This window comes from Myodes glareolus, chromosome 19 (genome assembly GCF_982192425.1).
Source record: "Myodes glareolus chromosome 19, mMyoGla1.1, whole genome shotgun sequence".
NCBI classification, from domain to species: Eukaryota; Metazoa; Chordata; class Mammalia; order Rodentia; family Cricetidae; genus Myodes; species Myodes glareolus.
In genome coordinates this window covers 29288563-29316216 of record NC_142044.1, presented here as the reverse complement: position 1 = coordinate 29316216, position 27654 = coordinate 29288563, and the positions used below count along the sequence as shown (strand labels likewise).

General features: G+C 45.5%; 1 protein-coding gene across 1 annotated transcript in view; it reads right to left on the bottom strand.

The window, feature by feature from the left end:
• Tg (thyroglobulin) overlaps positions 1-27654 on the bottom strand; it is a 176477-nt gene that overhangs the window by 84509 nt on the left and 64314 nt on the right. The window contains exons 30-39 of the mRNA XM_087898830.1: positions 26755-26892; positions 25496-25672; positions 23861-23975; positions 22280-22359; positions 21045-21188; positions 15627-15692; positions 5578-5712; positions 3978-4142; positions 2644-2667; positions 1680-1875 (exon numbers count right to left, since the gene is read on the bottom strand). Of these exons, the coding sequence (XP_087754956.1) occupies positions 1680-1875; positions 2644-2667; positions 3978-4142; positions 5578-5712; positions 15627-15692; positions 21045-21188; positions 22280-22359; positions 23861-23975; positions 25496-25672; positions 26755-26892 (1240 nt within the window). The remainder of the gene's footprint in view (positions 1-1679; positions 1876-2643; positions 2668-3977; positions 4143-5577; positions 5713-15626; positions 15693-21044; positions 21189-22279; positions 22360-23860; positions 23976-25495; positions 25673-26754; positions 26893-27654) is intronic.

Below are 27654 nucleotides of genomic sequence, written 5' to 3'. Positions count from 1 at the left end.
CCCTTTGCCACTCTGCTCGGGTGGTCCTTGTCTTCCCCACAGGGCTTCAGGAGCCCCTCACTCAAAATATACTCCTATTGAGAGGCACCTGCTCTGCAGCCAGAGAGTAGCCACAGAGGGCATAGAGAACACTACTCCTCGGGACAGAGCCACAGAGCCCAAGGAGGGAATGCAAGTAGCAGAGGTACCTAGTGTTTATTCTCCACAGGGCTGAGCGACTTCTCTCACAAAACGCTCCAGTGGTATTCATCACGTGTCAATGTGTGACATGAATGGTTTGATGAGGGGAAATGATGGGGTCTGAGTGACAAGCTCAGAAAAGATGGGGAAGGAGAAACAGAACTTACATTGTTATAGGGATTTTTCTTTCTTTTTTGATTCATTCATCTTTCCTGTCATGTTGCATTTTCTTTTTAATTAATTAATTTTACATAGCAATCCCAGTTCCCCCTCCCTCCCCTCCTTCCCACTCTTCCCTTCTTTCCACTCCACCTTCATCTACTCCTCAGAGAGGTTAAAGCTTCCCCTGGGAAGTCAACTAAGTGTGTTCCATCCCCTCCTTGAGGCAGGATCAAGCCCTCCCCCCCCCAGGGGGAGCCTAAGGGTAAGGCACCTCTCCCTAGTGAATAGGCTCTACAAAGTCAGTTCATGCATTAGAGTTAGATCTTGGTCCCGCTGCCTCATGCTGCATTTTCAGTCCCATTAAGTTAGATGTCTGGCCAGACATGGCAACACACATGTAGTCCCAAGCACTCAGGAAGGCTGAGGTTGGAAGATCTCAAGTTCAAGGCCAGTCTAGAACTACATAGTGAGGCCCTATCTCAAAAAGACAGAAAGAAAAAAATGAAGGATGAGAGGAAGGAAAGATGATTAGAAAAAGAAAGAAGAAAGAAAGGGATGTGGGATTTCCCTCTGTATGCTGTGATTATTATTAGTGAATAAAGAAACTGTTTGGACCTGTAACAGGCCAGAACTTAGGTAGACAGACAAAATTAAACTGAATGCTGGGAGAAAGAAAGGCAGAGTTAAAGAGAAGCCATGGAACCACTGCTGGAGACAGATGCACTGAAACTTTGCTGGTAGGCCACGACATTGTCGTGATGCACAGATTAATAGAAATGGATTAAATTAAGATGCAAGAGTTAGCACATAAAAAGCTAGAGTGTTTTAAATAATATAGTTTCCATCTGATTATTTCAGGGTTGTATGGCCAGAATAACCAAGCGGCTCTCCCTGCAACAAGAAAGTACTTTTAAAAAGCCAAATGTCACTCACTGAGTTTGACAACTGCAAGACTGGTGTGATGCACATGATCAGCTCAGGTCTGACCCCCTATGAACCTTCTAGAGATTCTCCCACAGCTTCACGTTCCTGGACACAAATGCCCAAGGAGAACTTGGAAGAGTCATGCTGTCAAATGCAGCACCTCCTTGGCCTGAGTCCGGAATCACTGTCTGGAGCAGAACAGACAGGCCTTTCACCCGATGGCCTCCCTACCTGTGAGCAAAGCAGCACTGATCCGCTGAAGCTGGGCACCTGGGTCTGCCAGTCGTGGCGCTGTTTAATAGACTGCAGTCCCAGTTCCTGCTCTAACTAGGACGCCTGGCTCTTCCATGACAGATTAGACCAGGATATACATTCTTGGGGCATTCGCCAAAATGATGCCACTTATTCCATACCTTGGCTTGGTGGCATCCCATGAGCCTGTCCAATTCAAGAGTTCTGGTGGCCCAAAGCGATTGTCTGCCAAGGGTGGGGCAGCATATGGAACTCCAAGGAACTGGTAGACCTGCTTCCAAGAAGTGCCCAACTTGACGACCTGGGATCCACCCTGAAGCTGGCCGAAGGGGTCAATGCGTACAGAAGGTGCGGTTGCTACATCAGAGTCGAGCAATGGGGTTCCTGGTGGGAAGACAAGGGTAGAAAGGCAGACAAGAACAGTGAGAAATAGTATTCTCACTAGCTTTCAGCAAGTAAACAATTATCCTTACAGTTTGAGGCAGCTAGAACAATATCAGGGGTCCATTCACATTCGTATTTAGGAATTAGCCAAGGTTGGCTTTCAGTGTCAACAACACTAACTGTGAATAGGAATAGTGGAAGGTGCTCCATGCAGTGGGATATAAACCAGGGGCAAGCCCACATTTATTCATGTTAATGGACCGTCTCCTGCATTTTTTTCCCCACACTCCTGAGGAGAAGGTGCTAACCCAGGCCCAGACCACACATCAGACACCCAGGAGCCTAGAAAAGGGACACCTGGGCACCAACAGCCTGTCTGGAGTAGAAGCTGTCACCAAGGACTTTTATTCTCTTACTCCTGAGATGGAATATCTGGATCATTCGTACTGAGAGAATGATAAAGGCATTTCTCCAGTCAGTTCATCTCAGAAATTGGGACAAGGGCGTCTACCCTTAGTTGATTTTAACTTCTAGAACACCTTTTCTTCAGTCTTGTAACTGAACGGTCTAGAGTTCTGGGGTAGAGACAAGCTGCACTGAGTGATGCTGGATTCAGAGCTCTCCCTCCCCACCCTCCTTGCCCAGCCATGCTGTTCACACAAGTCAAGCCTGGCCTGCGCTCCCTGCCTTCTCTGTCAGGCCTGCCCTCCTGGAGTTCATGTCCCAAGTCTTGGTTCATACGGTCATAGCTGGTACTGCTCAGGCCTGCTCACTTCACCAGAGGTTCTCCCGAGCCCTGCTACCACACTCATCAGATCACTGTTGGCCACTGGGGGATACCCTATCTTATTTCCTCTCCTGCCTCCTCCCCCCATATGTTGCTGCAGTGAACGTTAGTGGTATCCAAGCTCAATGCCAATGGATCTTGAGATGTTTCCTCGTAAGACTTAGCCCTTTCACAAAGAATACTATAAATGCCATCAAAGAAAGATGTGGAGTGTGTGTGTGTGTGTGTGTGTGTGTGTGTGTGTTTTGTGTGAAATCTCTTCTTGTCCTAAAGTAGACTTGCTCTGCTCTAAGCTAACAGAAAAAAAAAGTCCACTGTGCTTTCTGCATGGCTCCTACTCTAGAAATGTGTCTAACACAGTGATGCAAACAGAAGTGCAAGAGAGAAGGGCAGAGGGCAGATCAAATCAGTAGTGTTAACGTCCAGATAGAAGATAAGACCAAGGGCCTAGGAGCTTGCCATGACTGGCAGATACTCATAGGCTGAGTGCTGAAGAGGCAGGAGGAGGAAGTCCCTGGCATGCAGAGTGGACTTAAGGAATGATAGTCTGTGTTGGAGTGTGTAGGCATGTCTCAGTCACTCCTGGCTTGTCAATAAAGTTTTAGAGGAATATAGTCAGGTCCATTGCTTTGACGTGTATCACTCCTTTTATCCTACAATGGCAGTTGAATATCTATAATAATAATAATAATAATAATATAGCTATGAAACCTATTCCATTTTTCATCAGATTCTTTCTATAGAAAGGGTGTGACCCTGCTTCAGAAGACAGGGTAGCAGGTACAGCCAACACCTCAACAGACATTCACTTTCCCCGTAAGTATGTCCAGTCTCTGGCTCATGTTTCCTGACTCATGTGGCACTGGGAGAGAGATCTGTCTCTAGGTTCCCCCTTCTGCCATCACCTGACTACTCTGTGCCCCAGAGTGCTGACCTCCAACATGAGGAGAAGGTGCTAGGCCTGTAGGCAGAAGAAGGCAAGGACAAGAGCTTTCTTAACCACACAGCATTAACAAAACACATTTATGTATTTTCTTATGAAATTCAAAGGCCCAAATAGTTTCTGTGATTCAAAGAATAAATGTGGTTCAGAAATGGGAATTTCTCCGACCTTCCCTACTGCTCCCAGAAGAATGCTACCTAGCCAACCACCTTTGGCCAAATCTCCCTTAAGAGTTTCAAAGTCACTGCCCTCCAAGTCACACACACACACACACACACACAAACCCTTTCCAGCCGTTCCTTGCCCCCAAACCATAGATTTCTTCAGAAGCCCAGTCTGACTCACCAGACTTCCGGTAGATGTAATCAGCCTCTTCACGAAGCAGCAGCCGGCAGGTCTGACTCTGTAGGTTGTGGATGCAGTTCTGTATATCGGGATAGAACACACACCTCACACCCCCAGGTTGGATCTGCAGGGTAGTGACAAGGCAGGCCTGGTGACGGGAACATTCTGTAGGAGAGAAGGGAGAGAGGTGGGCCTGTACTCAGAACTATTACCGTAGTTATGAAACATGCATGCATATACCCATCTATCCACGCACCGATCTAGTCATACACTGATCCATCCATATACCTTATCATTCATGCATCCAATCATTCATCCTATTTATTAATCCACAAAGTCACTCACCATCCACCCATCCTTCTATCAACTCACACACCCACCAATGCATGTGCTCACCCTTCCATCTGTCTATCTCCTTGTCTATCCATTATAGAAGAACTCATTATAAATTCTGTGCTCTGGGGCTGAGAATAAAACAGTGGTGATGGGAACCCAACCCTCCATCAAGATGTTTTTCACAAAATGGTCATGTTTCTTATCGCCTAATTATCTCATAAATGTGCTCTTTTCAATCCCTTGCTTAAAGAGATTTTCGCAGCTTCCCATGGGCTTCTTATGCAACACAACCCTCTAAGTTCCATCTCTTGGCATCCTCTTCTGGTCTATTTCTTTAGGCCTCCTCTAATTCTTTCTTAACCTGTGACACACTCACCATGTTCCATCCTGAACTATGACTTTCCCTGTACAAGCCATGTGTGGTCTGATATAACTGACCTTTCTTCATGACATTTGGTGCTAAGAATAGCTCTGGAAATGGGGCAGCTTCAGTGGACTGTCTGAGCTATGTGTGTTGTGTCCTTTATTCAAAGCCCAGTTTCTGAACGACACTGTCCAGGGCTGTGTAGCACACAACTCACCATCTACACATGGCAGTATAGTCTCCATGATAAACATCCAGACACACGGAGAAGGTGATAACCAGCATTTGTATATTTTGGAGGGGTTCAGAATATCAGGGTACAAATGTCAGTGGAACTCAGTCACTCTTAGAAAGGGAAAACCTTTGTGGAACATTAGAATTGTGTGGTCGCCTAGTTACTATTTTAGCATCACCCATGCCTGAAAACACTGAGGAAAATTGCACCTGGAGATAATTGTGCCAACTAGAACACTCTGAAAATTGAATGAAAACATCTCTTATAATTTTGTGTTTAGCCATAGATCTTGGCTTAGTACAAGGAGCCTGTCCAGGGTACATACACTTCCCCACCATGGTAGCCCACCGGCTATCTAAGGGTACCTCCCCCCCTCCTCCAGCTCCATGAACCTCTTTCTTCTCACCCTCACAATAATCCCACTTCTGCCTGCTGATCTTCTACAGCTGCTCAAGGCCCTCATTGGTTGCCTGGCTGTTGCAAACTCTGACTGTAGACTGTCTAGAGAGGAGTGGGAAGATCCTCATGCATTCCCTTCTTTGTTAGTTGTTTCCTGTCAGGAGCTCCCAGGCCATCTTGGAATCTCTTGTCTATCTTTGTTTAATATCCAGGGCAGTATTACTTGGCTGAGGCCCTCCTGTACCCTCTCTGGGTAATTCTCTTACCCTGAAGACAGAAGTCCTGGGCCAGAGAGAAGTTACTGGTGGCTGCAGCGCTGATATGGGCAACATCGAAGTGCTTGATGGATGAATCTATAATCGCTGAAGAGAGGGGCAGGGTCTGCCAGGAGTTCAGAGCAACTGGGAGACAAAGAGGAGACGATTGCATGTGGTTATCACCAGGTACAGAATGAAGATAGGGGAGACTACCCCCAAAGCTACTTCAGTGGCCTCAGTGAGGTTTTCTCCATTCCTTTGTCTTTTCTATTGTGTGATGAGACAAGTTCTGAGCTCAAATCTAGGGGTTCAAAGTTTGAAAATCAGTCAAGTAAATGAAGGCGTGTCTCTGTCTATAAATTAAGACAAAAGAGGAGGGGGAAGTGGAGACAACAAGAAAACAGTGACATAGTGACACAATGGAGGTCAGAACATCATAAAGTAGCCCCAGAGCTAGAGGGCCAAGCGTTCCATAGACATCCCATCTTTTTGAGCCTGTGGCTCTCTGTAGGGGCCCCACAATGGACTACCTAAGCCCCTATAGAAATGAAGCTCTCATGTCTACTTAGCATCTGGTATCCCAACTAAGTCATTCTTTACCAGTGATCCTCATCTAAAAGAGCTGACTCTTCCCCCAGAGACAGCTTGTATCTGGAAGCTAATCCATGTAGAAAGACCTGCGGTCTGCCCTGACATGGCTGACCCAGCTGTTGCTCCCAAAGAGATGGGCTGGGCTCTTGTTTGATTCTCTATCATGAATATCCTCTTCCCAGTCCTGAAAAGTCTTGCCTCTTCTTCTTCTGGTCCTGACCCCTACAGTACTGCTGTGGGACAATAGTCTTATACCCTGTAAAGGTTCGTCAGCTGTGCTGATTTAATAAAATGCTGATTGGCCAGTAGCCAGGCAGGAAGTATAGGTGGGGCGACCAGAACAGGAGAATTCTGGGAAGAGGAAAGGCTCAGTCTGCAGTTGTCAGCCAGTCTCAAAGAAAACAAGATGAGAATGCCTCACTGATAAAAGGTACCAAGCCACGTGGCTGACACAGACAAGAATTATGGGCTAATTTAACTTGTAAGAATCAGTTAATAAGAATCCTGAGCTAATAGGCCAACCAGTTTATAATGAATGTAGACCTCTGTGTGTTTCTTTGGGGCTGAATGGCTGCAGGACCGGGATGAGACAGAAACCTCTGTCAACACAGTACTCCATGTGCAAACACGTCCAATCACCCTCTGTGTTTAAGATCACCTCATGCAAATGTCCGTCTCACAGTCTGTGTCCTGGAAGACACAGTTATGGCATCTGTTTTTAAGCAGAAAGAAAATGAAGAAAATGAGGCCCAGGGACAATGACACGACTGGCCAGTGTGCGGAGACTTCCTTCACAGCTACAGAGCCTATGTATGACTACGGTTGTCTCCCAATGCCCCCCAAGTTCTGCATATGGCATCTGGCACAAGGAACAGGGATGAAGAGCTAGCAGCCAAGCATAAGTCTTGGGTGTGAACCGACAGGACTGCTGGAGTCTCTCTCATTGGCACCAAGACTGTGAGTAAAGGTAGGCCATAAGAGAACGGTGATGAGTCTGAGCACTGGGAGGAGGGTGCCTCTCTGAAAAAGGACTGTACCTTTAGGTCAGAATCCAGAAATAACTTTAAAGAGGCCAGAAGCTGCCCCACCCTGGTATCGCTGTGTGAGCACCCAATACTGCTGACTCTAGAAAAGCCCATCCCAGTGGGACAGCTCTGAAGATTAGTAGAGAGAATCTCTCCCCACTCCCCGTGTCTTTCTTTGCTTCAGAAGATCACAGCAGTTTATTGTCTTTACAAATACTTGTGAGTGTGGACCTTGGGCTGGCAAAGCACACTGATGATCTAAAGTATCACACTTTATGTATGTCTGCTCTATCAGATTTGATCTTACAGTACTCCAAGTGTGGCAAGGGGTAGGGATCTAGTGCATCCTCACAAACATGATATAAAGGAAAACTAATTCATCAAGAACAAGCTGGTCAGTGGTCAAAGTCATATCAGAGTAAGGCTTCTGAGGTCACGGCCTCAAGGTCCCTTTCTAGCACACAGTTCCTAGGTGTGGGAGGGTCTTTGCTTTGTCAGCACAGTACCACAAGTTATATGGGGAGCCTGTAATTTCTATCTCCAACCCATCTTTAACACCGCTGCTGGTGGGTGAAATGCCACTAAAGTTAGCCTGGTAAATAAAGCTATGAGACAACCTCACACCCAGCCCTCACTGGGACCTCTTTGTAATAGGATTCAGCAGACTGAACACTTTAAATAGCAATAGTAGCTTCTCCTAGTTCTGTGCTCTTAAAATTTGGGATGTAGGTATCAGTAAGGCTGATTTTTTTTTGTCATGATATGTGTTGCTTTTATTGGTTAATGAATAAAGAAGCTTAGCAGAATAGAGCTAGGCGGGGAAAACTAAACTGAATTCTGGGAGAAAGAAGGCAGAATCATTGAGAAGCCATGTAGCCCCGCCGGAGACAGACACCGGAATTTTACCCAGTAAACCACAGCCTTGTGGTGGTACACAGATTAATGGAGATGGGTTAATTTAATATATGAGTTAGCCAGAAATATGCTTAAGCTATTGGCCAAACAGTATTGCAAATAATATGGGTTCTGTGTGATTATTTCAGAGCTGAACAGCCGGGAACAAACAAGCAGCCTCTTACTACATTACATATCCTTACATGGCAGAGCAGAGAACAAGAAAGCTTTCTCCTACCTCTCCTAGAAAAGTACTAATGCCACAAGAAGTGCCCACTGTCCAATCTGCCTTCTCCCATGCTCTGCTTCCTAACACCATCCTTGAGGCAGAGGAGTCAGGACTCGGGTCTGTCTGTACTTGGCTCTAGCCAGGCAGGCTCCTCTGGGCTCTCAATTTCTTAAGGCTGCTCTGCATGCTGCTGTCTTCACAGACAACTCAAATGACATCTCTGTGATGTGGTCACTCTTAAATGTTCTTACACGGCAAGAAGCTGAAATTTCAGAGAGGAGTGATAATGGGTTTCAGGACCACAGCAGCCAATTATAGTCCAAAGATGGAAACTTTGACCATACCCCATGTTTAGACTACTGTCTCTGTAATTAAAGAGTAAATTTCATCTCCAAGTGAGAGCCAGCTCTTGTGTCATTCCCTAAGGTCTGAAGCCAAGTCCCTGCCAATGTCCCTACCCATCCCCACGCAAACCTACATGATGTTTCCTGAATGAGCCTTTGTTGTTAAGGGATGCTAGCATCCAGACCTCATAGACTTCCTATAGTCTCACTGAGAAAAAAGCTTTTGAGGACACAGAAGCATGCTGAATCAGGAAGGCTGGAGATCCTGGGGGTTTTTTATGTCAAGTTACTATCAGTCAGGAATTCACAACATCATTGCACTATCACTTGTACAAGATGTAAGAATTCAATAATACATCATTTTCTGAACCCATCAACATGAACAATACTATCTTAACCAATCAGGGGGTGGTACTGGTTTGATGGAGCCTTATCTTCACAGGCTGTATCCAGGGTCTACTAGAGGTGACCTCCTTTCCATGTTGATGATATGGCAGCCTTTAGGGGTTTGTCCAATGGGGAGAAGTTCATCTGAATCTCATGATGCCTGTTGATTCCTCTGCATTTGTTTATTTTCTTTCTTTTTAAAAAGCACATATATGATAATTATGACACTAGAGTCATTTGTGATAAAAATAAACCTTCCCATAAAGTTGCATTATATACACAAGCATCATATCTATCTATCTATCTATCTATCTATCTATCTATCTATCTATCTATCTATCTATCTACCTACCCACCTACCTACCTATCTATATCTATATACTATCTATCCATCTCTTTCTATATATGTATATTTGTATATATATACATATATCTATATCTATACACACATTTGCATCAATCACTGTTGTGGTGGGTACCACTTCTTTGTCAAACATTGCTTGTAGAATGATGAATTTATTCTCACACAACTTTAACAAAGGACATCTTATTTCACATTTTACCATCTGTTTGTAGCAGTCTTTGTACATTATTTTGATTCCTGAAAAAAATACTTTTAGTTATATTAGTTATATTTAGTTATATTTAGTTTATTCAGATTAAATTTGAAAACTCTCTGTCAAGTAAGTTTCAAGCATGCTCCTTTGGTGATCATATGTAATGATCTTAAAATTCTACCTTCATCTCGTAGTTTGGATGTTATGAATTAATCCATGATGCTGCCAAGAGCAGAACATATTTCTTTTCTCTATTTTAAAAATGGCCACTATTGTCATAAAGGGAAGATGCCTTTGTGTTCCTGCTCTAGCTCCCCTCAGGCCAGAAGACAATGGAGACAAGCAATCATAGGCTGAAATAGCGAGCTGAAACCAGCCCTTCCTCCTACATGATGGTTTCCTCAGGTACCTTTGTTACAGTGATGGATAGCTGACCAGTCCAAGCCTCCTTCTAGTCCCCATATACCATACCTTGTAGCAAAAGGGATAACCTGAAAAAATAGGCTAGTAAGTCCTTAAATGAGGCCCCTTCCTTTTTTTTTCCTTTTCTTTTCTTTTCTTTCTTTTCCAATCTACCTTCTAGCCTGCCTGGGGAATGTCCCTCAGAGACTCTAAGTGGGCCTCCTTGCTGCCAGTTTTGGCTGGCTGTGGTCATTCTCATGCTTTGGATGGACTCCACTGGCTACAAATCTAAATCTAACTACAGCACTCCACCCCAGGCATCCTTCAGGAATGTGACAGTCTGTGACTGGCAGGGAGGGTCCCCTGAGGTTTGCAGCTGCATGAGTCTCTCCCAAACCTACAGTCTGGGCTTCGGCATCCATACTTGCCTACTCCACACAAGTCATAGGAACAGGAACAAAATGAAGCTGATAGAATTTCTCTAATCTATACCAATCCTCCTGACAGTGGGAGGGGCTAAGGTCTGGGAGGAAAGGACACAGGGCATCTGAAGGTTACAGAGGTTCCAATCCAGGTCACATGGCAGAGCCTGGCAGAGCCAGCCTAGAATTATGCTCTTTTGTCTCTGTCTCAGTGTGATCTGGAGCCTCCTCCATGAGCTGGTGACAAGCAGATCAGCCCTCACTACCACCGGGCAACCTCAGCTTGACAGAAATCTTACCCACAATCAGGGTTCCAGTCTGCTGTTGCCACACATGAAGACAGGCTTGCCCAAGGCCAGTCAGCATTTAGATTGAAGTCTACATTTGCATCTAAGATATCAAACAGCAGTATGCCCCTCTACAAACCACAGAGTCCTTGAAGAGATAGGGCAGAGGGGAGAGCAGAGACCAGGAGGAAGGATAGAGCAAGCTGGGTCTGCCTGAGCTGCTCCAGGACTGTAGGCCTGAGAGGCCCGCCATCAAGACCTGGCAACCCAGGCATGAGAAGCACTCATGTGCCTTTCTAAAGTCTCTTTTTATTATTACTTGGCAATTACAGCCATGTATGTTGAAGGATCATGTGACATTAGGACACATGTGTAGAATGTGGAAGAAGAAGGTTCTGGGGAGCTACTCTGCAGTGTGGGGAGCTTCCCATTGTTAAAGAAAAAAGGATGTCTTGTCACCATCATTCCCATTATCACCATCCTCAATAGCATCCATTTCAGTACTGTTATTTCTTGGTGCAGCTTCTTACTATGTAGTCTAGGCTGACATAGAAACTCTCGATCTTTCTTCCTCAGCCTGTCAGGTACTTGGATTACAGGCATGTGCCACCACGCCTCGTGTAAGAGAGCAAATTTCAAACATTCTCCTCAAAAACTGTTAAAAAGAGAATGAGGTCATGAATATGCTAATTGGGTTGATTTACTCATTCTTTGTGTCTTTTCTTGCTAATGTTGACTGTGTTTTTAAAAACTAGATTAGAATACGTTTGAAGATGTTCATTATGTACAGACAGAGAGCCAGTTGAAACTACCCTAGCTTCCTCATTCCAGGTCGGCTCCAGAGGAAAGGCTACATTCCAGAGTTTGGAGCATTTTCAGGGGTTAAAATTCTCACAAAAGAAGTTCACCACCATGCTGTGTCAACACAGAAGAAAGAGAGCTACTCTGGCCAGCCAGGAGATCTGAGCTGGTTCCTGCCCGAACCCTCACCTTTCTCATGTGAACTCTGCAAAAAGTACCCTTCAGGATTTTTGCCTCAGAGTTAGAAAGAGGTGACACATGCTGGATGCTCCTCTGAGTGCCCAAAAACTCACAAGCCATTTTGTTTTTCAGCTAAGAGATTGCAGCTGCAGATAGCAGGGCTGAACTTGTCTACTCTGAGGGCTTGGAGTGTGCAGGGTCTTCACTAGTGCTCTAGTGATGAGAACTGGGGAGTCCTTTAGCTGCTCAACCTTTCCCTGAGTTCTCACCGCAACTCAGGGAGGCTGAGGTGGGCACCCTACACTCCTCAGGCTGCTGGAGGCAAATGATAAAGGCTTTGTAATTTCGTACTTTTCAATATCCCGATCTCACCGCTGTGACCCGGGCTGACCCACACCCACCTCACCCTCCCCTCCCCCAGAAGTCAAAGCCACAGGAAAGTGGTTTAGCAGCCAGCTTAGCAGTCAGGCCAAGACATCCTGGCAGCCACAGTCCTCCAGGCCCGATTATCTGTTCTTTGTGGAACGGAACAGACAATGCCGCCTTTGAAGCTCTGATGAGCCCCATGGTCCCTGAAGGGAAGAAAGAGTTCAGTGCTGCTCAATTTCAGCCAGTCATACAGCGCCAGCGGCCACCACTCAGTCTCAGACACTTGGTTCTCATATGTGACCTTCTCTCAATGAGAACCACGTCACGGGTGTGCTATATGGTTTCCCCACTTAATATCACTTATGAAAACCCAGGTGTTCCTTTAATAACAGGAAGAGGGGAAGAAGGCACCCTCCTATTGTGTGGTCACTGTGACCAGAGAGATCAGCTGGCCGAGCGTGTCTCCACAGGGAAATGCCTTCCATTTACTGCAGGCACTCCTGGCTCCTTTACCATTCCCACTACCCTTCATTCCCCAGATACTAAGTACCCAACTGTCAGTCTTCCCGCAGGTTCACCCGACTCCTGCCCATTTCTATGGTATCTACTCCTTCATACTGACACCTTATACTTTTATAAGGACAGATTTCTCCATTGGAAAAACGCAATCTTTACTCATTATGACTTTACTTGGGGTCTGGGTTTCAGGTGAGCCCCATTTTCCATGATTTATCACAGGCAGTCCATGATCGGAGTGTCAACATTTAACAGAAAGCTAATAAACACAACAGAGAAAGGAAGACAAGAGATGAGACTACTATAGGGACCTCGAGTCAAGGGGTCACCTCTGTCAACCTGTTCCAGGAACAGCATCAAAGCAAATCTCTTCTAACTATAGGACAAGCCAGATGGCATGGGCTCATAGCTCAGGCCTAAATTAGATTAGTAACCCATAAGATCCTCGGTTTTCTTGTTTGAAAATAAACCATGTTATCATCCGTCTTCCTGGTGCTGATCAAGTGATTTGAAAATGCTTGATATTTCCTTTTTTCCCAGATCACAAAGTTCAGAACAATGAGGCTCTTACACGTGCACTGAGCACGTGTGTGAGCACATGCATGTGTGCGCGCACACTTGCAAAATAGTCACTTGTCTGAATCAGAATCAAACAGTGGTAAACCAAAGCACTGAAGGTAGAATTGAACCCTGCCTTTAGTCCACATCAAAGGGCTAATCCCAAACTCTGCATTCCAACAGGGAACTCAGCACAGACGGACTGCGCTCTGCTTTTAAATCTGACTCAGTGAAGGCACATTTAAAATTGCTGGAACATCAACTTTTCCTTGGATGCATCTTCCTGGGACTATGGACTCCATGGAAGGAGACAGTACTCCATACTCCACTATTTTCACCGTGTGAGTGTGTGTGTGTGTGTGTGTGTGTGTGTGTGTGTGTGTTATGTCAAGTCTCAATAACACAAAAGTTAAACATAGACAGAGCAAGCATTATAATCCTTTTCCAGCGATGTTATGGTTTGATTTTTACATGTGCAACTGTATTTGACATTTATATACCAAGAATATTTTTTATATAAATTTACTATTTCTGATACACTATTTTAGGATGATGAGTATGTGATATGAAAAAAAAACCCAACCAATTAATTCACATCCAAAAGGATGTAACTAGGAATTTTGAGGGCAATTAGCCAATGTGATGCGAGTCTTAAAATATCACTTTCTCTGGCATAAAATTTCTCCTTGGAGAATTAATTAGCTCAGGAAACAGTTTAGCTGTCATAAGAGGCTTAGGGTATTCATTCTTCCTTAAACTCTCATAACAATGAAGACTCATAAAATCCAAATATTCCAAACCAGAGAAACATTGGCAGACTTGGGGATAACAGGAAAATCACACTGTCAACACAGTGCCGTCTTCAACTGTTTGCCCACTACTGGAGTGTGAGTGTTGTGGGGGACATGAGAGGAAAGAGTAAGCAGATGACCACACAGAAGCCTACATGATGATGCACGCTTTAGAGAGCTCGGCAGCAGTGTGGAAACACACACACAATGCTACAATGGGTAAAAACCAGTGAGGATTCGCAGCCTTACAGGAGAGACAATAGCAGTTGGGCAGGACAAATAGGATCCCGTAAGACCCTGCCAGCCAATGTGTCAGCCAGTTCTTGCTAGGAGGGAGGGGTTTTCTTCTAAAATGGACAAACTAAGCCAAACTAAGCAGCAATGGGATCTACATGTAACTAAGAAACACAGAGGCAAAGGTAAAAACAAAGAGTCACAAGAGTTTAAAGTGGTGGCTTCCGGCATGGGAAAGGCAGGGAGAATAGAGGCCATATACATTGTGTGTGTGTGTGTGTGTGTGTGTGTGTGTGTGTGTGTGTGTGTGTGTGTGTGTGTATGCACGCATTCATGTGAAACTTAAACCATAAATCTTTTGGGCACTTTGACTATCCCAACCATGTTTATATTCTACCCCGGTACAATTCAAGATAAATTTGATTCAGACATAGATCTGCAGTAAGGACTTGGGTATCATCAGATCTCTCTAAGCTACACCTCTACCATCTATGACTGCCAATAATGATGCCCGCCTCATGTTACTTGAGGGAACTGGTAACTGATTAAGTATGTAGCAGTGTTCCAATAGAGGATGCTGAGGAAAATGACTATATGCATATGCTGTGTGATTGCCAAAGTCACCTGCTTTGACTGTGAGAAGCAGGCTGGTGACACAGGCTGACATTTTTATGTTACAACCATAGCCTTGGTGCCAAATAACCCCTTCCTACATGACCTATGGTCTAGCTTCCCAGTTAGAGACATAATAATGGGTATCCCAAATGTCTCAAGCATCATGTCATTGGACAGAAAGCAAAGGTATGTGGCTTCTTAGCTGAGTGGCACCTGGAACCTAGTATGTGTGCCTCATTTCCTAATAGGAAGAAGTGAAGGAAGCACAGTGCAGAAGACTTAACCAACACTGGTCAGACCCCTTGACCTTACCCCAGAGCACAGAGCAGTCCCAGCCCCCACACTCCTGAGTTCCTGGGCTCTCTTGCAGCTACTTTGGGAGCATGATGCAGCAGAACAGAAGGATGGGCTGCCTCAGTCTTGATTGAACTCTTGGCTATGGGACTAGCTTCAGTGTCTAGTGTACCCTCTGTCCAGTGACTGCAATAAACAATGGGCTTTTCACTTTGAGACCACAATACCATTCTCCTGACTTTGCCTGAGACTCTGTGAGTCTAGTCTGTATGTCTGTACCTGGGAGGGTGGCACATTGCTGGACAGGAACAAAGAAAACACCAGGTGTGAGGCCCATCTGATTCCATGAGCTGTTCTGCATGCACTACTGTCATTTATGTCCTTGGAAAGGGCACATGGCTGGTATCCAGCCTACTTAAATGTGTTTTTCCCACAGACAGAGTCTAATATTCATGAATATAGGAGTGTCCCATCTTATAAAGTCAGGCCACTGCACAAAGGAAAAGAGGAGAAAGAATATGATATTTCTCTCAAGAATGGTCAGCTAGACAATAAAACTTACCGTTCTCCTCGGTGAGGGATGGCAGGGCAGCAGACGGGCAGAAGCTGGGAGTGCCACTCTGCCCAGCTAGAAAGAAGCAGAGGCAGTGTTAGAGCCATGGAGACAACAGCAATGGTCCAGGGTGGTGATGGAAACCGGTGGTCTGTGCAGGGCAGAAGGAGTTGGGGGAGGCGGCTCTGCATTGACTTCCTCTCCCGTGACCCTGGCTCAGGAAGGCTCCACCCGAGTCCATGCTACAGTTTCCACCACACAAGGTAAATAGGCTGTAGTGCACTTCAATCCTGCCTTACAGCTTCCATCTAGGAGTAGCATTGTCCAATGACATGTTATTGTCATTGACCACACCGCAAATGCCTGCCACTATTTCCCTGAATCTGACAATGTGGGCAAAGCACCCCATGCCTCAGCTTCTACATCTGTGCTTCGGAGGTCACACTACCAGTAAGTAAGTACTACTAAGGGGACTGTGGGACTACAGAGGTGACCTAATGTGTAATATTCGCCACAGAACAAGGTATAAAAGTTCAGTAAACAACAGTGATAAATAGCAAGTTACATGGATAGGATACCTGAATGCTGGGAAAAGACAGGCCTGGGTTTGAACATAGCATATCACAGAGAAGCAGGGCAAAGGGACGGGTCATCTACTTTTGTTGCCCGGCCTTGACATTTGTATAGTGAAACTGACATAAGAAGCCAGTGAGAAACACATACCCTCTAGGTGACACAGAAGTGCTGATTACCCTCCCTTCCTCTCCCTTCACTGAACAAATCCAAATCTTCAAAGCCTCCTCATTCTTTCTCCTTCTAACAACATAATCAGAATGAAGCCCAGAACTCCTCTCCCTCACTAGGAGCTATAGGAATCCATGATTAACTATTGAGAGCAGTGTCTCCAGGGCCAGAGGTTCCAGAGCGAGATTACTGTGACTTTCACTACAATTGTAGGATCTTGAGAATTCCCTTATAGGTTCTGTGCTCAGAAGTCAACAGAGTCCTATCTCAGGGCTGTGAGGTTTATAGGGGTTAAAATTACAGCCAGGGAAATTCAGTACGTAGTCAACAAACTTGGGCATGGTCCATTCAGAATGTTTCCCCCTCATAATGACACACTCATGCCATTGTCTCTTGTGCCTTGGGTCAGAGTCTATGTCTATGCTGGTTCCAGAAGTCCTGGATGGCTCCCCCGATATTTCCATCTCCCATCTTCTTCCCTTTTGTTGGGTGTGCAAAATACCATGCTGTGACTCAAATGTTCCTTCCAAAACTCTTGTGGAAGTTGATTTGCCTCTACAACAACCAATAGGTGGGGTTTTGAGTGTTGGTTAGGTCTGTGGGCTCCCACCTTCACAAACAGACAAATGCCTTGGTGGGGGTGGGGTCTGGGGAGATGTTTATTAAGCTCGATATGATTCTAGGAGCAGTCCTGTTGTCAAAGATGCTGTCTCCAGTGTGCCCTCCTGTTCCCACCTTTTTTCTCACCTTACATTGCTTCTACCCTGTTAAAATGTTAGAAGACCATCTCCAGATGCCAACACTTTGGTATTGATTGGTCTTCCAGAACTGCGAGAGGCATTTCCTTGTATATTTCCCTGTCTGTGGTGTTCTGTGATAACCATATAAACCGAACTAAGATCCTCAGCATCTCAAGGCTCCAGAACCTTCAGTCCTAAGCCTGTTCTCTTCCTTGGTTCTAACTGCCCGGAGCCACTTCTTGCCATCATTTCCAGATATCAATTGCCAAACTTTAATTGACATTAAAACCACCTCAAGACTAGATACCAAGAGGTAACACTGCTGAGCCCCACTTCCCAAGGGCCCAACTCTAAGGCCCGACTGTGGGCCTGAGACTTGACATTTCCAATAGGTTCCCAGATGTCAACCTCTGAGCCGAGCCTCTGCTCCCACATACTGAAAGCACCATACAGAATGGCTGCAATTGCTAACAACTTCCCTCTACACTCCTCTGTATCTAGTCATCAGTCAGATTCCAGTCAGTAACCCCGCTTTGTTGTGCCTGCTCTACCAAATGCCTTCCCTTCCCAGAAGACGCTCAGAATAGGGACTCTGAGAGTACAGTCGTTAAGGAACATCCTGGCGTATGTTGAGGGTGTTTGTTTATTCAAATGTGTGCTCCATATTATCTGGGCAGTCTGTTCTGGAAATCCACAGAACGTTCCATTTGGATGTGTGAGCTTCTTGTGGAAAGATAGAGACAACAGAAATATCCAAACTGAGGACAGGGGATGGAGACAAAGCTCCCAGCGGCCACTTATGCACCCTGCTCCCTAGATCTGCCTGCAGCAGCAATCTAGCAGCATGAAACAGGCCATGGATAGCTTGAATATTGACCTCAGGCAGCACAGCAAGCACTTTCTTCTCAGCTGCATCCAAACAATGGGAGCAACTGTTTAGCTTAGCTTGCCTGTGTGGATATCTCTGTGCCAATGGGTCCAGGGGACATGGGGAGGTGACCCTTGAAGCCAGAAGGAGAACCCATTTAATTTCTACAACAGACATCTGTGGCTCCCAGGAGAATCCATGTCTTATTTGCCAATATTTTGTACAATCAGACTTCCTCTAAGCTGTTCCTGTTGTGCTTCAATTGCTCGCACATGTTCACGCTGGCCTCTCTAGGCTGTGCCTATGAAGAACAGCAACGTTCTGTTCTTCTCCCGTTCCTCAATGACCAGTGCAGCACACCCGAACAAATACCCAGTCAAGTTCTGAAGGCTCCAGCCCTAGGATGGGAATCCCAGCAACAGGGGTATACCTCCTCGGCAACTGTAGCTCCCTTTAAGACTGGGAGCTCCTGGAGGCCAGGAAACCGGGACCATATACACTCTGCCACGTGACACAGAAACTTAGAGGTAAAGGAAATTGGGTCTCAGGCCTGTCAGCTACCACCTGTGTACCCTTGGGTCTCCCTGTACCTCTTGCTTCTCCTCTGAGGGGAATGAGGATACAATGAGATAGTGCTGGCCTCCAGCATTAGATCCTAATGAACAAAGGCCAGACTGTCACACTAGAGGCTACTGGGCACTCCTGACAGCAGTATTTTCAGTTGAGTGACAGCCCTGATATAAATTTTCATTCTCTGCCATGTGGCTTCTGGTTAGGACTCCCGAGTCCCTACCCAGAGCCACAGAGTGTGTGTTGGAAGACACTAACACCCCAGGCAGCCAGATGAAAAGGAACAGAGCATCTGGGACCTGTTGGAACCAGGAGTACCTTAGGTTCTTGTCCTTGCCAGCCCCTGTCAAGATGTTGAAACAGCTTGGACTGACTTCCATCACATTCTGAACAAATGAATTACCACTTAAGCTCCCTTCTGCCCAACTCTTCCACAGTCAGATGAAAATGGAAAGTGGCATTTTCCAGATGCTGGCGGGGTGAAAAGGTGAGAGGACAGGCAGAAAGGGAGGTCCTGAGGTGAGCATGCCTCTGTAGCAGCGCAAGACTTGCAGCTGTCCATGGGGGTCCTTCAGAACTCATGTATTAGACAAGCATGCCCTTCTCTTCCCTGGCCCTCAAGGTCAAGCCTAGAGACGTCTCTGGAAAAAAAATCCCTTGGCATATAAACCCACAGAGGCAATTTCATTATACAACTCCCATTTTTCCTAAAAACAATTCAAGCTGTTGAAAGAAAAATCCAACAGAGCAACCTCAAATCAAGACCCAGGGTGCAGAAGATAGCCACGAACAGGAAGATGCCTTCCAACCTGGAAATAATTATGTCCATACTAGTTGCCATGAAGCTGAAGGACATATAGGTACATAAGTAACACCAAAGGCATCTTTGTTCTGGAAATCAAACTATGTGCCCTTTAGCTCCAACATGGCTTACACTAGAAAGGTCACTTCGGGAGCAGCTGATCTGCTACCGTGTTAGCCTGTTTCAGATGATGGGTCAGTCAACTCTAAGTTACTAGAATTGTAGAAACCCAGCCAAGAAAGGTGTCTGGGGATTTTAATAACCCACTCACTAGGTAGTCTGCCAGGAGTTATTGAAAACAGAACAGGGAAGCTGGGGTCAATCAGACCTGAGATTTCAACTTGGTTGGTTCTCAATAGCCACGTAACTGGGCCAGCATCTTCCACTGTTGGCCTCATTTATTGCATAAGAAAATTGAGGAAGTGATGTCCACTCTACTAAATTCCCATGAGGGGAAATATCAGGGCTCACACAGACCTAGCATGTGTCTGACATACAGCAGGTACAGGAAAAATGTCAGTTTTCCCTCACTTCCCAAACTAGGTAGAAAAAATGGTGGGTTATGGTGGGAAGAATGTGGAGAGCAAAGTTCCACGTCTCTAAGCCTCCTGTCAAACCAGTCATTGCATAACTCTAGATTCTAGGAAAGTGTCAACAATGGCCCTCACTGTCCAGATTCGCTCACAACTGGAAGTGAGCTACCCATGGAACAGGCTGGGGACACTGATCCCCTTCGCAGGCTCTCTGTTACTTCCTGAGACAATCTTTTTATCTCTGAGATATCTTCATGAGTTTGCTCCTGGGACACAAGCAGAAGGATAGTCTCTTCTAGTTTCCACGTAGCCTCCCACATCCAGAGCCTCAGCCAACCTTGTCCTCCTGACAGAACCTAAGGAGTGATACGAGTCCTCAAAGACCAGCCTGTTTTAATGGAGGGAGGATGCTAAGTGTCATAGGAGTCTAGTTATGTCTAAGCACACACAAAAGCATTCACTCTTTCTTTCGTTGATTTCAGATTGTTCTAAAATATACCTGGAAATGATTCTTAGATGCTTGCCTCCATGAACCACAGAGGGCTCGGGCTGGCCTTTCCCAAAATCTTAACTCAAGTGCATAAAAGCATACACGGGCTGTCCCCTTTCTTCCCTGACCTTGCCACGCATTATGTCATCCTGACTCAGGATAACAGTCGACACAGTGAGGAAACAGAGGGATGGAGGTAGAGGAGATGACTGTTGACTTTGCTGCCTGTCCAGTAACAGGACCTTAGCCTCCTTTCTTTCCAGTAGCTCTGGATTTGATGAGGCTGTCACTCAAGCTGTTTCTTCAGCAGTGGGCATATTCATCAAACATGCTGGGAGATAGAACCTGACTGCAAAGCTTCTATAGGAAACAACCAGCAACCCCCCTAAAAGCAATCAGTCAGGAGTGGCACACTGAAGAACTTGGCTATAGACACTGGCTAACAACACCTTTGGAACCTGGTGTGGTTCCATCTGTCCTGAGACCTAACTGGTCACCTTTCCTTTAGGTTAATAAACAGTCCCCAAGGCATTTCTCTTCTTCTTAAAATAAATAGAATCAGTTTCTGTTATTGGCACCCAGTGAATTCTGACTAATCTTCCTGAACCTAAGATGTCATCCTAATGCAGAATTGGGACACAGTCTACAAAAGGTACAACTGCCAGGAGCAGGTTACTCACCAGGTTTCTGGTACCACCCAAAGGGATAGGTGTAGACTTCAGTGTCCTCAGAGCCACAGTCCAAAATGCGCCAGGTTCCTCCATTCTCCTCGCTGCATGTTTGAATCCCCATGCTGTTCAGAGTTAGGCAGGTCACTTCTCCTCCTGGTGGAGAAGCCGCGAGTTTAGGAAAGTGAGCCAGGGAGAAAGATGAACGGAGCAGGAGGGATTCTGCAAGCCATCACTCAGCATATGCTGCTTGAGCTTTTGTTCTGTATTCCAAGTGTGGACTTGGCCATCCCTACAAATTTAGCTCCTCTATCTAAGAGTCATAGCCTCTGAGTCCAGGAATGAAGGTAGCTACCCCTAACAGAATATCTGACAATCATGCATAATAGGTGAACCAGATCTATGGGAATCATCTCACTAGGTCTTGGGAGGGAAACAATGGTGTAGGATTTCCCTCTGTATGCTGTGAATACCATTGGTTAATAAAGCAACTGTCTTGAGCTTATAGCAGAGCAGGGCAGAACTTAGTTAGAGGGGACAACTAAACTGAATGCTGGGAGAAGGAAGGTGGAGTTAAGGAGAAGCCATGGAGTTTCTGCCAGAGACAGATGTGCTAAAACTTTGCTGGTAGGCCATGATCTTGTGGTGATGCACAGATTAATGGAGATGGGTTAAATTAATATGTTAGAGTTAGCCATTAAGAAGCTAATGGGCCAAGCAGTGATTTAAATAATATGGTTTCTGTGTGATTATTTTGGGTCTGAGCTGCCCAGCAGCCGGAATGACCAAGCAACCTCATTACAACAAAACAATGTGTGTTACTATTTACAGAAAGGGATGCTAAGGCCTGGAGAGATTAGAAGAGAACTTTCCAGAACCATAGCATCAGTAAGTGGCTGAGTGAGTGTTCAATACAGATCATGTGAGGTATCTAAAGTTCAGTCAACCATGCTCCCTGGACAGAACTCTGAAAGCAGCACATAAGACATATAAGTGAAGTATGGAAACAAGGAGGGACATTTGCTGGGATCAGATAGACATGTGTGTATATGAAGGGATAGATTAGGGACCAGGGCCACCACACTGATGAGCTGCCTGCTTCTCCCAGCCCTACTTCCTTACTGTAATGAGGTTCACCCATCCTCTTTGTCTTGAGGAGATAGCGGGGACCATGTAGGATTATAAGTCTGTTTCTAGACTGATGTGATATGCCAGGGGGTGGGGGCTGCCTCCTTTATCACCCTCACCTTGCAACTGAGAGACGTTTAGAAAACCAAAGCCAATGCAGCATGCGTCCCTGTCACAGAGCCGCTCACACTCGAAGAACCTAGAGTCAGAAGAGAAGACAAGTGTGAAGCCTCCCATGGGCACCCATGACATACTGTGTAGAATGAATGGAATAGTTCGAACCTTGGGGATCAGATTTCTCTGTAAGCACATAAAGTGTGGGTGCTTTGGCCAACACTGGCTTTCTAGATTTCTGTAAACAAAGCCCCACTCTTTTCTTCAGATCCTCCATGTGTTTACTCACATGTTCAAGCCCTCTCCAGGACCATTCTCCTTTACTCACCCAGCGTAGCAGCAGGACCCCACCTGCAGCTTCACGGCAAAGGGGCTCTAGCACTTCAGTGATCTGGAGCCCAGTTCTAAGATTCCTTGCCTTGATCTCATGTCTTGATCTGATCTCTCTCTCCTCACTCCTGAGAGCTTGGTTAACTACTTGTCCATTTCTGGTATGAAAATCCTGCCTCATTCTTGCTGGTCTTTCCAAAATCCAAGTCTTATCCCAGTGTTGAAACTTGTATATGCAAGACAGCTTCTCAGGCGCAGGCTACCTCTCCACTCAGAAGCTGGTAAGGCATCTCTCTGGCTTTCTTTGCTCTAGATTACTGCCAAGCGATTGACCTGCCTACATTTGCTTCCCTTTCTTGTTGAAAGCCTGTACTATGACCTCAAGCTCTGCCACACCAGTTCTTGTCCCAGTTCCAGGCTCAGCATAGTGATGTCCAATAAAGAGGTATCTGATTTCAATCTCCTATCCCCATATGGTGACGTCTAGCTTCTGTCCCCTCTCCTAGTAAGTTGATGTTCAGTTATATCTTAAGGCAAAGCATCCAGTGTCATCTTTTGAGCTCCATTCTCAGAAATCACTTTTAAATGTCAGCAACATGATGCAATTCCCTAATTCTGTAACAGCACTTCACAGATTAGCAGTTCACGGATCAGTGACTACTGAAATACAAAAGACTCACTGGAGATTTTCCTTAAAATTCTGATTCTTGAGTCCCATCCCAGGACCTCAAACTGAGGAGGTCCCAGGAAGGTCCAGGAATGTAGTTAGGCAATGGCACACTTGGAGATTCTGAAGAATGGGGTCCCTTGTTGGGTGGTGAGAGGAAATTCATCTTTAGTTATAATGGCCAACAAAAAAAGCCAACAAAGTTACACCAGCATAGGTTGTAGTGGTCATAAGTAAGGCATTCTTCTAAGCTAAGTTCATGTTAAAGATTCAGCTTGCTTTCCAGATTCTGAACACCACCCTGAAAGGCTCTGAAGAACAAGTTTATTACCATCTTGATCACTTTTATTAACTGACAATACTGCTTAGTGCATCTGATCTCCCTCAGCAGACTGCAGGCTCAGAGCCGAATGTGGTGTTTAATATGTCATCTCCCTCCATCAAGGACTTCTAATGTGGTCATCTCCTGTACCCTTAGCTTTTGGTTGGATCATTGTTATGCTTCTGCCTTTAAGAGCTGAGATGCCACCTACCCATGGAAGCCAAGGAATCTGAATAATAAGCATTGAGGTAGAACTTGGCCGCTTACCCCCCATTGGAAATGGATTTTCCAGACATAGGGATTTTGTCTCTGATGGAAATCCCTGTGAGCTTTTGGAATGGCAGGCGAGAATAAAAGTTCTTCACTCGATCGTTCAGCACAACTTCACAGAGGGAAAAGAAATAAAATGCATTATACTTTCGCAAATATGGAGACAATGAATAAAACCTAGACTGAACTTCCAGGAAGACGGCACATGAAACTAATAAATTTTCTCCCAAATCTCACGAGAATAAGACTCATAAGATTCTGTTTGTGTGGTTGGTTTTTGAGATGGAGTCTTGTGTACCTGAGCTAACCTTGAATTCAATATGTAGTCAAGGATGTCTTTGAACTTCTGATCCTCCTGCCTCCATCTCTCAAGTCCCAGATTACAAGTATGAATCACTAGTAGGCACTTGGAATGGAACCCAGGGCTTCTTGCAAGGAGCTCCAATAAAGGCATTAGCCCATGGGGAATTGAGAATTAGAGAGATGAAACAATCTCAGGGTCTAGAAAGCCTGTGGAGAACCTTGGCTCCAGAGACTAGGAAGGCAGGCTCTGCTCCCCTGAGTCAAGTAGCAAGAAGGGAGCATGTGTGCCTCCAGACCCCTGCATCTCCAGGGGAACTGATAGTCTAACTGCCCTTCCCACAAGGGCAAAAACAGAAAATTTATTTCTAGGAGAATCAGAAGAGAGGGTCCTTTGGTGTCCTCCGATAGTAAATACACAAACCCCACAGAGTATGATTTCAGCTTCACGGAGACACGAGACTCTCCCACCTTGCTAATGCGTACATTCAGGCCAAGTACTGTGAGATTCCTCTGACAAAGGGCCTAGGAGTACTAACAAAAGGATCCTACCAAGAATGACAGGATCAGATTATACTAAGGAGAAGTCAACAGCCAAGAAGTTCCCAACAAATAGAGGTGCTTCAAGCCTTGTGGCCTCTGATGTTTGAGGGGAAACCAAGGACCCCCAGATATGCAAAGGGCCTTGACAAAGAAAATGGAAAAAGAAATTCTAGGGGAATAGGGTGAAAAATGACATCACCATCATGATGACAAAATGACACTATCAGTGTCCTTGAAGAGAGAACAACTGTGGCATTAGAAAAGCCACTGTCTCTGAGATCTCTGTATCACACTGTTGCATGAAATCCTGGTGCAAGTCTATCAGTAGTGGCTCTGCCTGAGGTCAGACCACAGAGCAGAACTCTCTGAGGTGTCAGCCTGCTGCCTTTCTCAATGGCTTTATATCTCTGAAGGACGTTGGATAATCTTACGTATTTATATACACATATATTGGTTTTTGAGATTATAATTACATTATTTCTCCATTCCTTTTCTCCTTATAATCCTATCCATGCATCCCTTCTTGCTCTATTTTAAAAAAAATTCATGGCCTCTTTTTTCTTTAATGGTTTGTGTGTGTGTGTGTGTGTGTGTGTGTGTTTATGTATGTGTGTGTGTGTGTGTGTGCACGTGTGTGTGTGTGTGTGTGTGTGTATGTGCACGGGTGTATGTGTGTATGTGTGTGTGTGAAGAGTAATACTCTTAAAGAGAAAAGAAATTAATCTCCCTATTTCTTAACCTGCAGAGTGGTGGTCTATCAGACACCCAGCTCAAAACCACCGTGCTTACCTTTCTTCTGGAAGAGGGCCTCTGGTTGGCGGGGCAGAATCTGGCTACAATTCTTGGCATTAGATTCCAAGATGTTGTCACAGACCTGGGCTTCTGGGTAGAGATAGCATGTGAAATACAAAGGTGTGGTCTCCATTACGTCTGCAAGTTGACAGAAAGCAGGCTCCTGGGCACACCCTAAAGGCAAGAAGGCAGTTGGTGTTTAGTCCATGCAAGGCCTTAAGTGGGCAGACTCATCTGGGGAGTATTTCAGAGCAGAGTGCACTGGTTTACTTTCTATTGCTGTGATAAACACCACAACCACAAGCGACCTGAGGAGGAAATGATTTATTTCACCTTTATAGCTTACTGTCTACCATGAAGGGAACTCAAGGCAAGCTGATGCAGGACCATGGAGGGGTGCTACTTACTGGCTTACTCTCCATGCCTTGATCAGCCTGTTTCCTTAGACAATGTGGAACCACCTTCCCAAAGATTTCACCATCCACAATGGGCTGGGTTTTCCCACATCTATCACTAATCAAGAAAATGTCCCATAGACTAACTTTCCAGACAATCTGATGGAGGCATTTTCTTAATTGAGGCTTCCTTTTCTTAGCCGACCCTAACTTGTTTCAAGCTGGCAAAGTACTAGTACACCCATGATAGTCATGAAGTCCTAACAAAAACACTGGGGAATCTATGAAATGGGGAAATAAGTGATCTTGTAGCTTGAGTACAGGTGATCAAGTTAAATAAGAGGTCAGAAACAAAGTCATCAATACGGGAGTCAACAGGATGAAAACTCAGTGGCTTTACCCATGATCTCCTGGAAGCACTAAGAGTGAGCAGAGCAGAGACCTAGGTCTTTGTATGTGAATACTCTTTTCTTGCATATGTCAGTCTTGCCAAAGATACGTATGAACTATTTTAAGTAAAGGATCATGACTCATTCTGCTTGGGTTTCATCACAAAGTCAAATGGAAGTCCTAGAACATAATGAATGTTCAACATTGGATGAACAGATGGATGAATGGATGGATAGATGGATGGACAGATGTACAAACGGACAGACGGACGGATGGATGGATGGATGATAGGTTCTGGTTGCTGAGCAGACACTGCCTTCAGTGTGAGCATCTTAAAGGCTGGGAACAATTCCCATCTCTATGCTAAGAAAGTAGTGACCTCTGAATTATGCCGGTGAATTTGAACTTGCCTACATCTCAGGGGTTGTCGAACCAGGGTCTGGAAGAAGGTTTCAGTCTAAGGATACTCACGAGAAAGGCACCACGAGTTCGCCTGCTCTGCTGAAAACAGGTGTGTGAAGAGCCAGTACTGCTGGCTGGGCAATGAGTGATTTGCCCTGACAATGACCTGGGCAGTGTCCACAGGGAGGAAAAGTTCTGTTGTCACCGCTGAAAGAGAAGGAGAGGGTCGGCTTCCTTTACCTTTATCTCTTCAGCATGCATGAGGCAGAAAGAAGCAGGCTTAGGGGACAGATCAGGAGATACAAAACATTCTTAGATGACCTGGGACCAGAGCAGGGCTAGAAGTGACAGGGTGTGGATCTGGACAGACAAAAGGAGTTCAGAAAGTCCTAGGAAATCATAAAAGTAGCACACTTGTGAAACCCAGAATTCTGGCTTGGAAGAAACCTTAGGAGCCCCCTGGTCTACCTTCCTACCCAACACAGGGCTTTCCTCGGGACTCCCGTTCATGCCTGGGTAGTTTCATGTGACATAGCTGAGCCAATCACAGCTGCCATGTCCCCAGATTCTTTGGTCTGAAACTTTCAGTCAGCCACACTACAGTTTGTTGCGTCCCGTGGGACTCAGTCCCTGACCAGTGCGCAGTAGACCAATCATCCTGCAAGGGTGGGCTAGAATAGCAAGCTGGCTTCCCCCTCACTCTCCTGAACCTTTTGACACCTTCTACCATGGTACTGCCCAGTGGAAGGCACTCACCAGAGGTAGCTTTCCAATGCTGTGTTTGCCAGCCTTCTGAGCATTCATTACATAGTACCTAGTCTGGAATGTTGTTACCACAGCACTGAGTAGGCTAAGACACCCTCCTTCTGCTCTCAGACTTCCCCTCCATCTCTCTCTATTTCTCTCTTCCTCCATTCTTCCTGGCCCTTAGTGCCACCATATAGTAAAACTATAGGTTCTGGGGGCAAG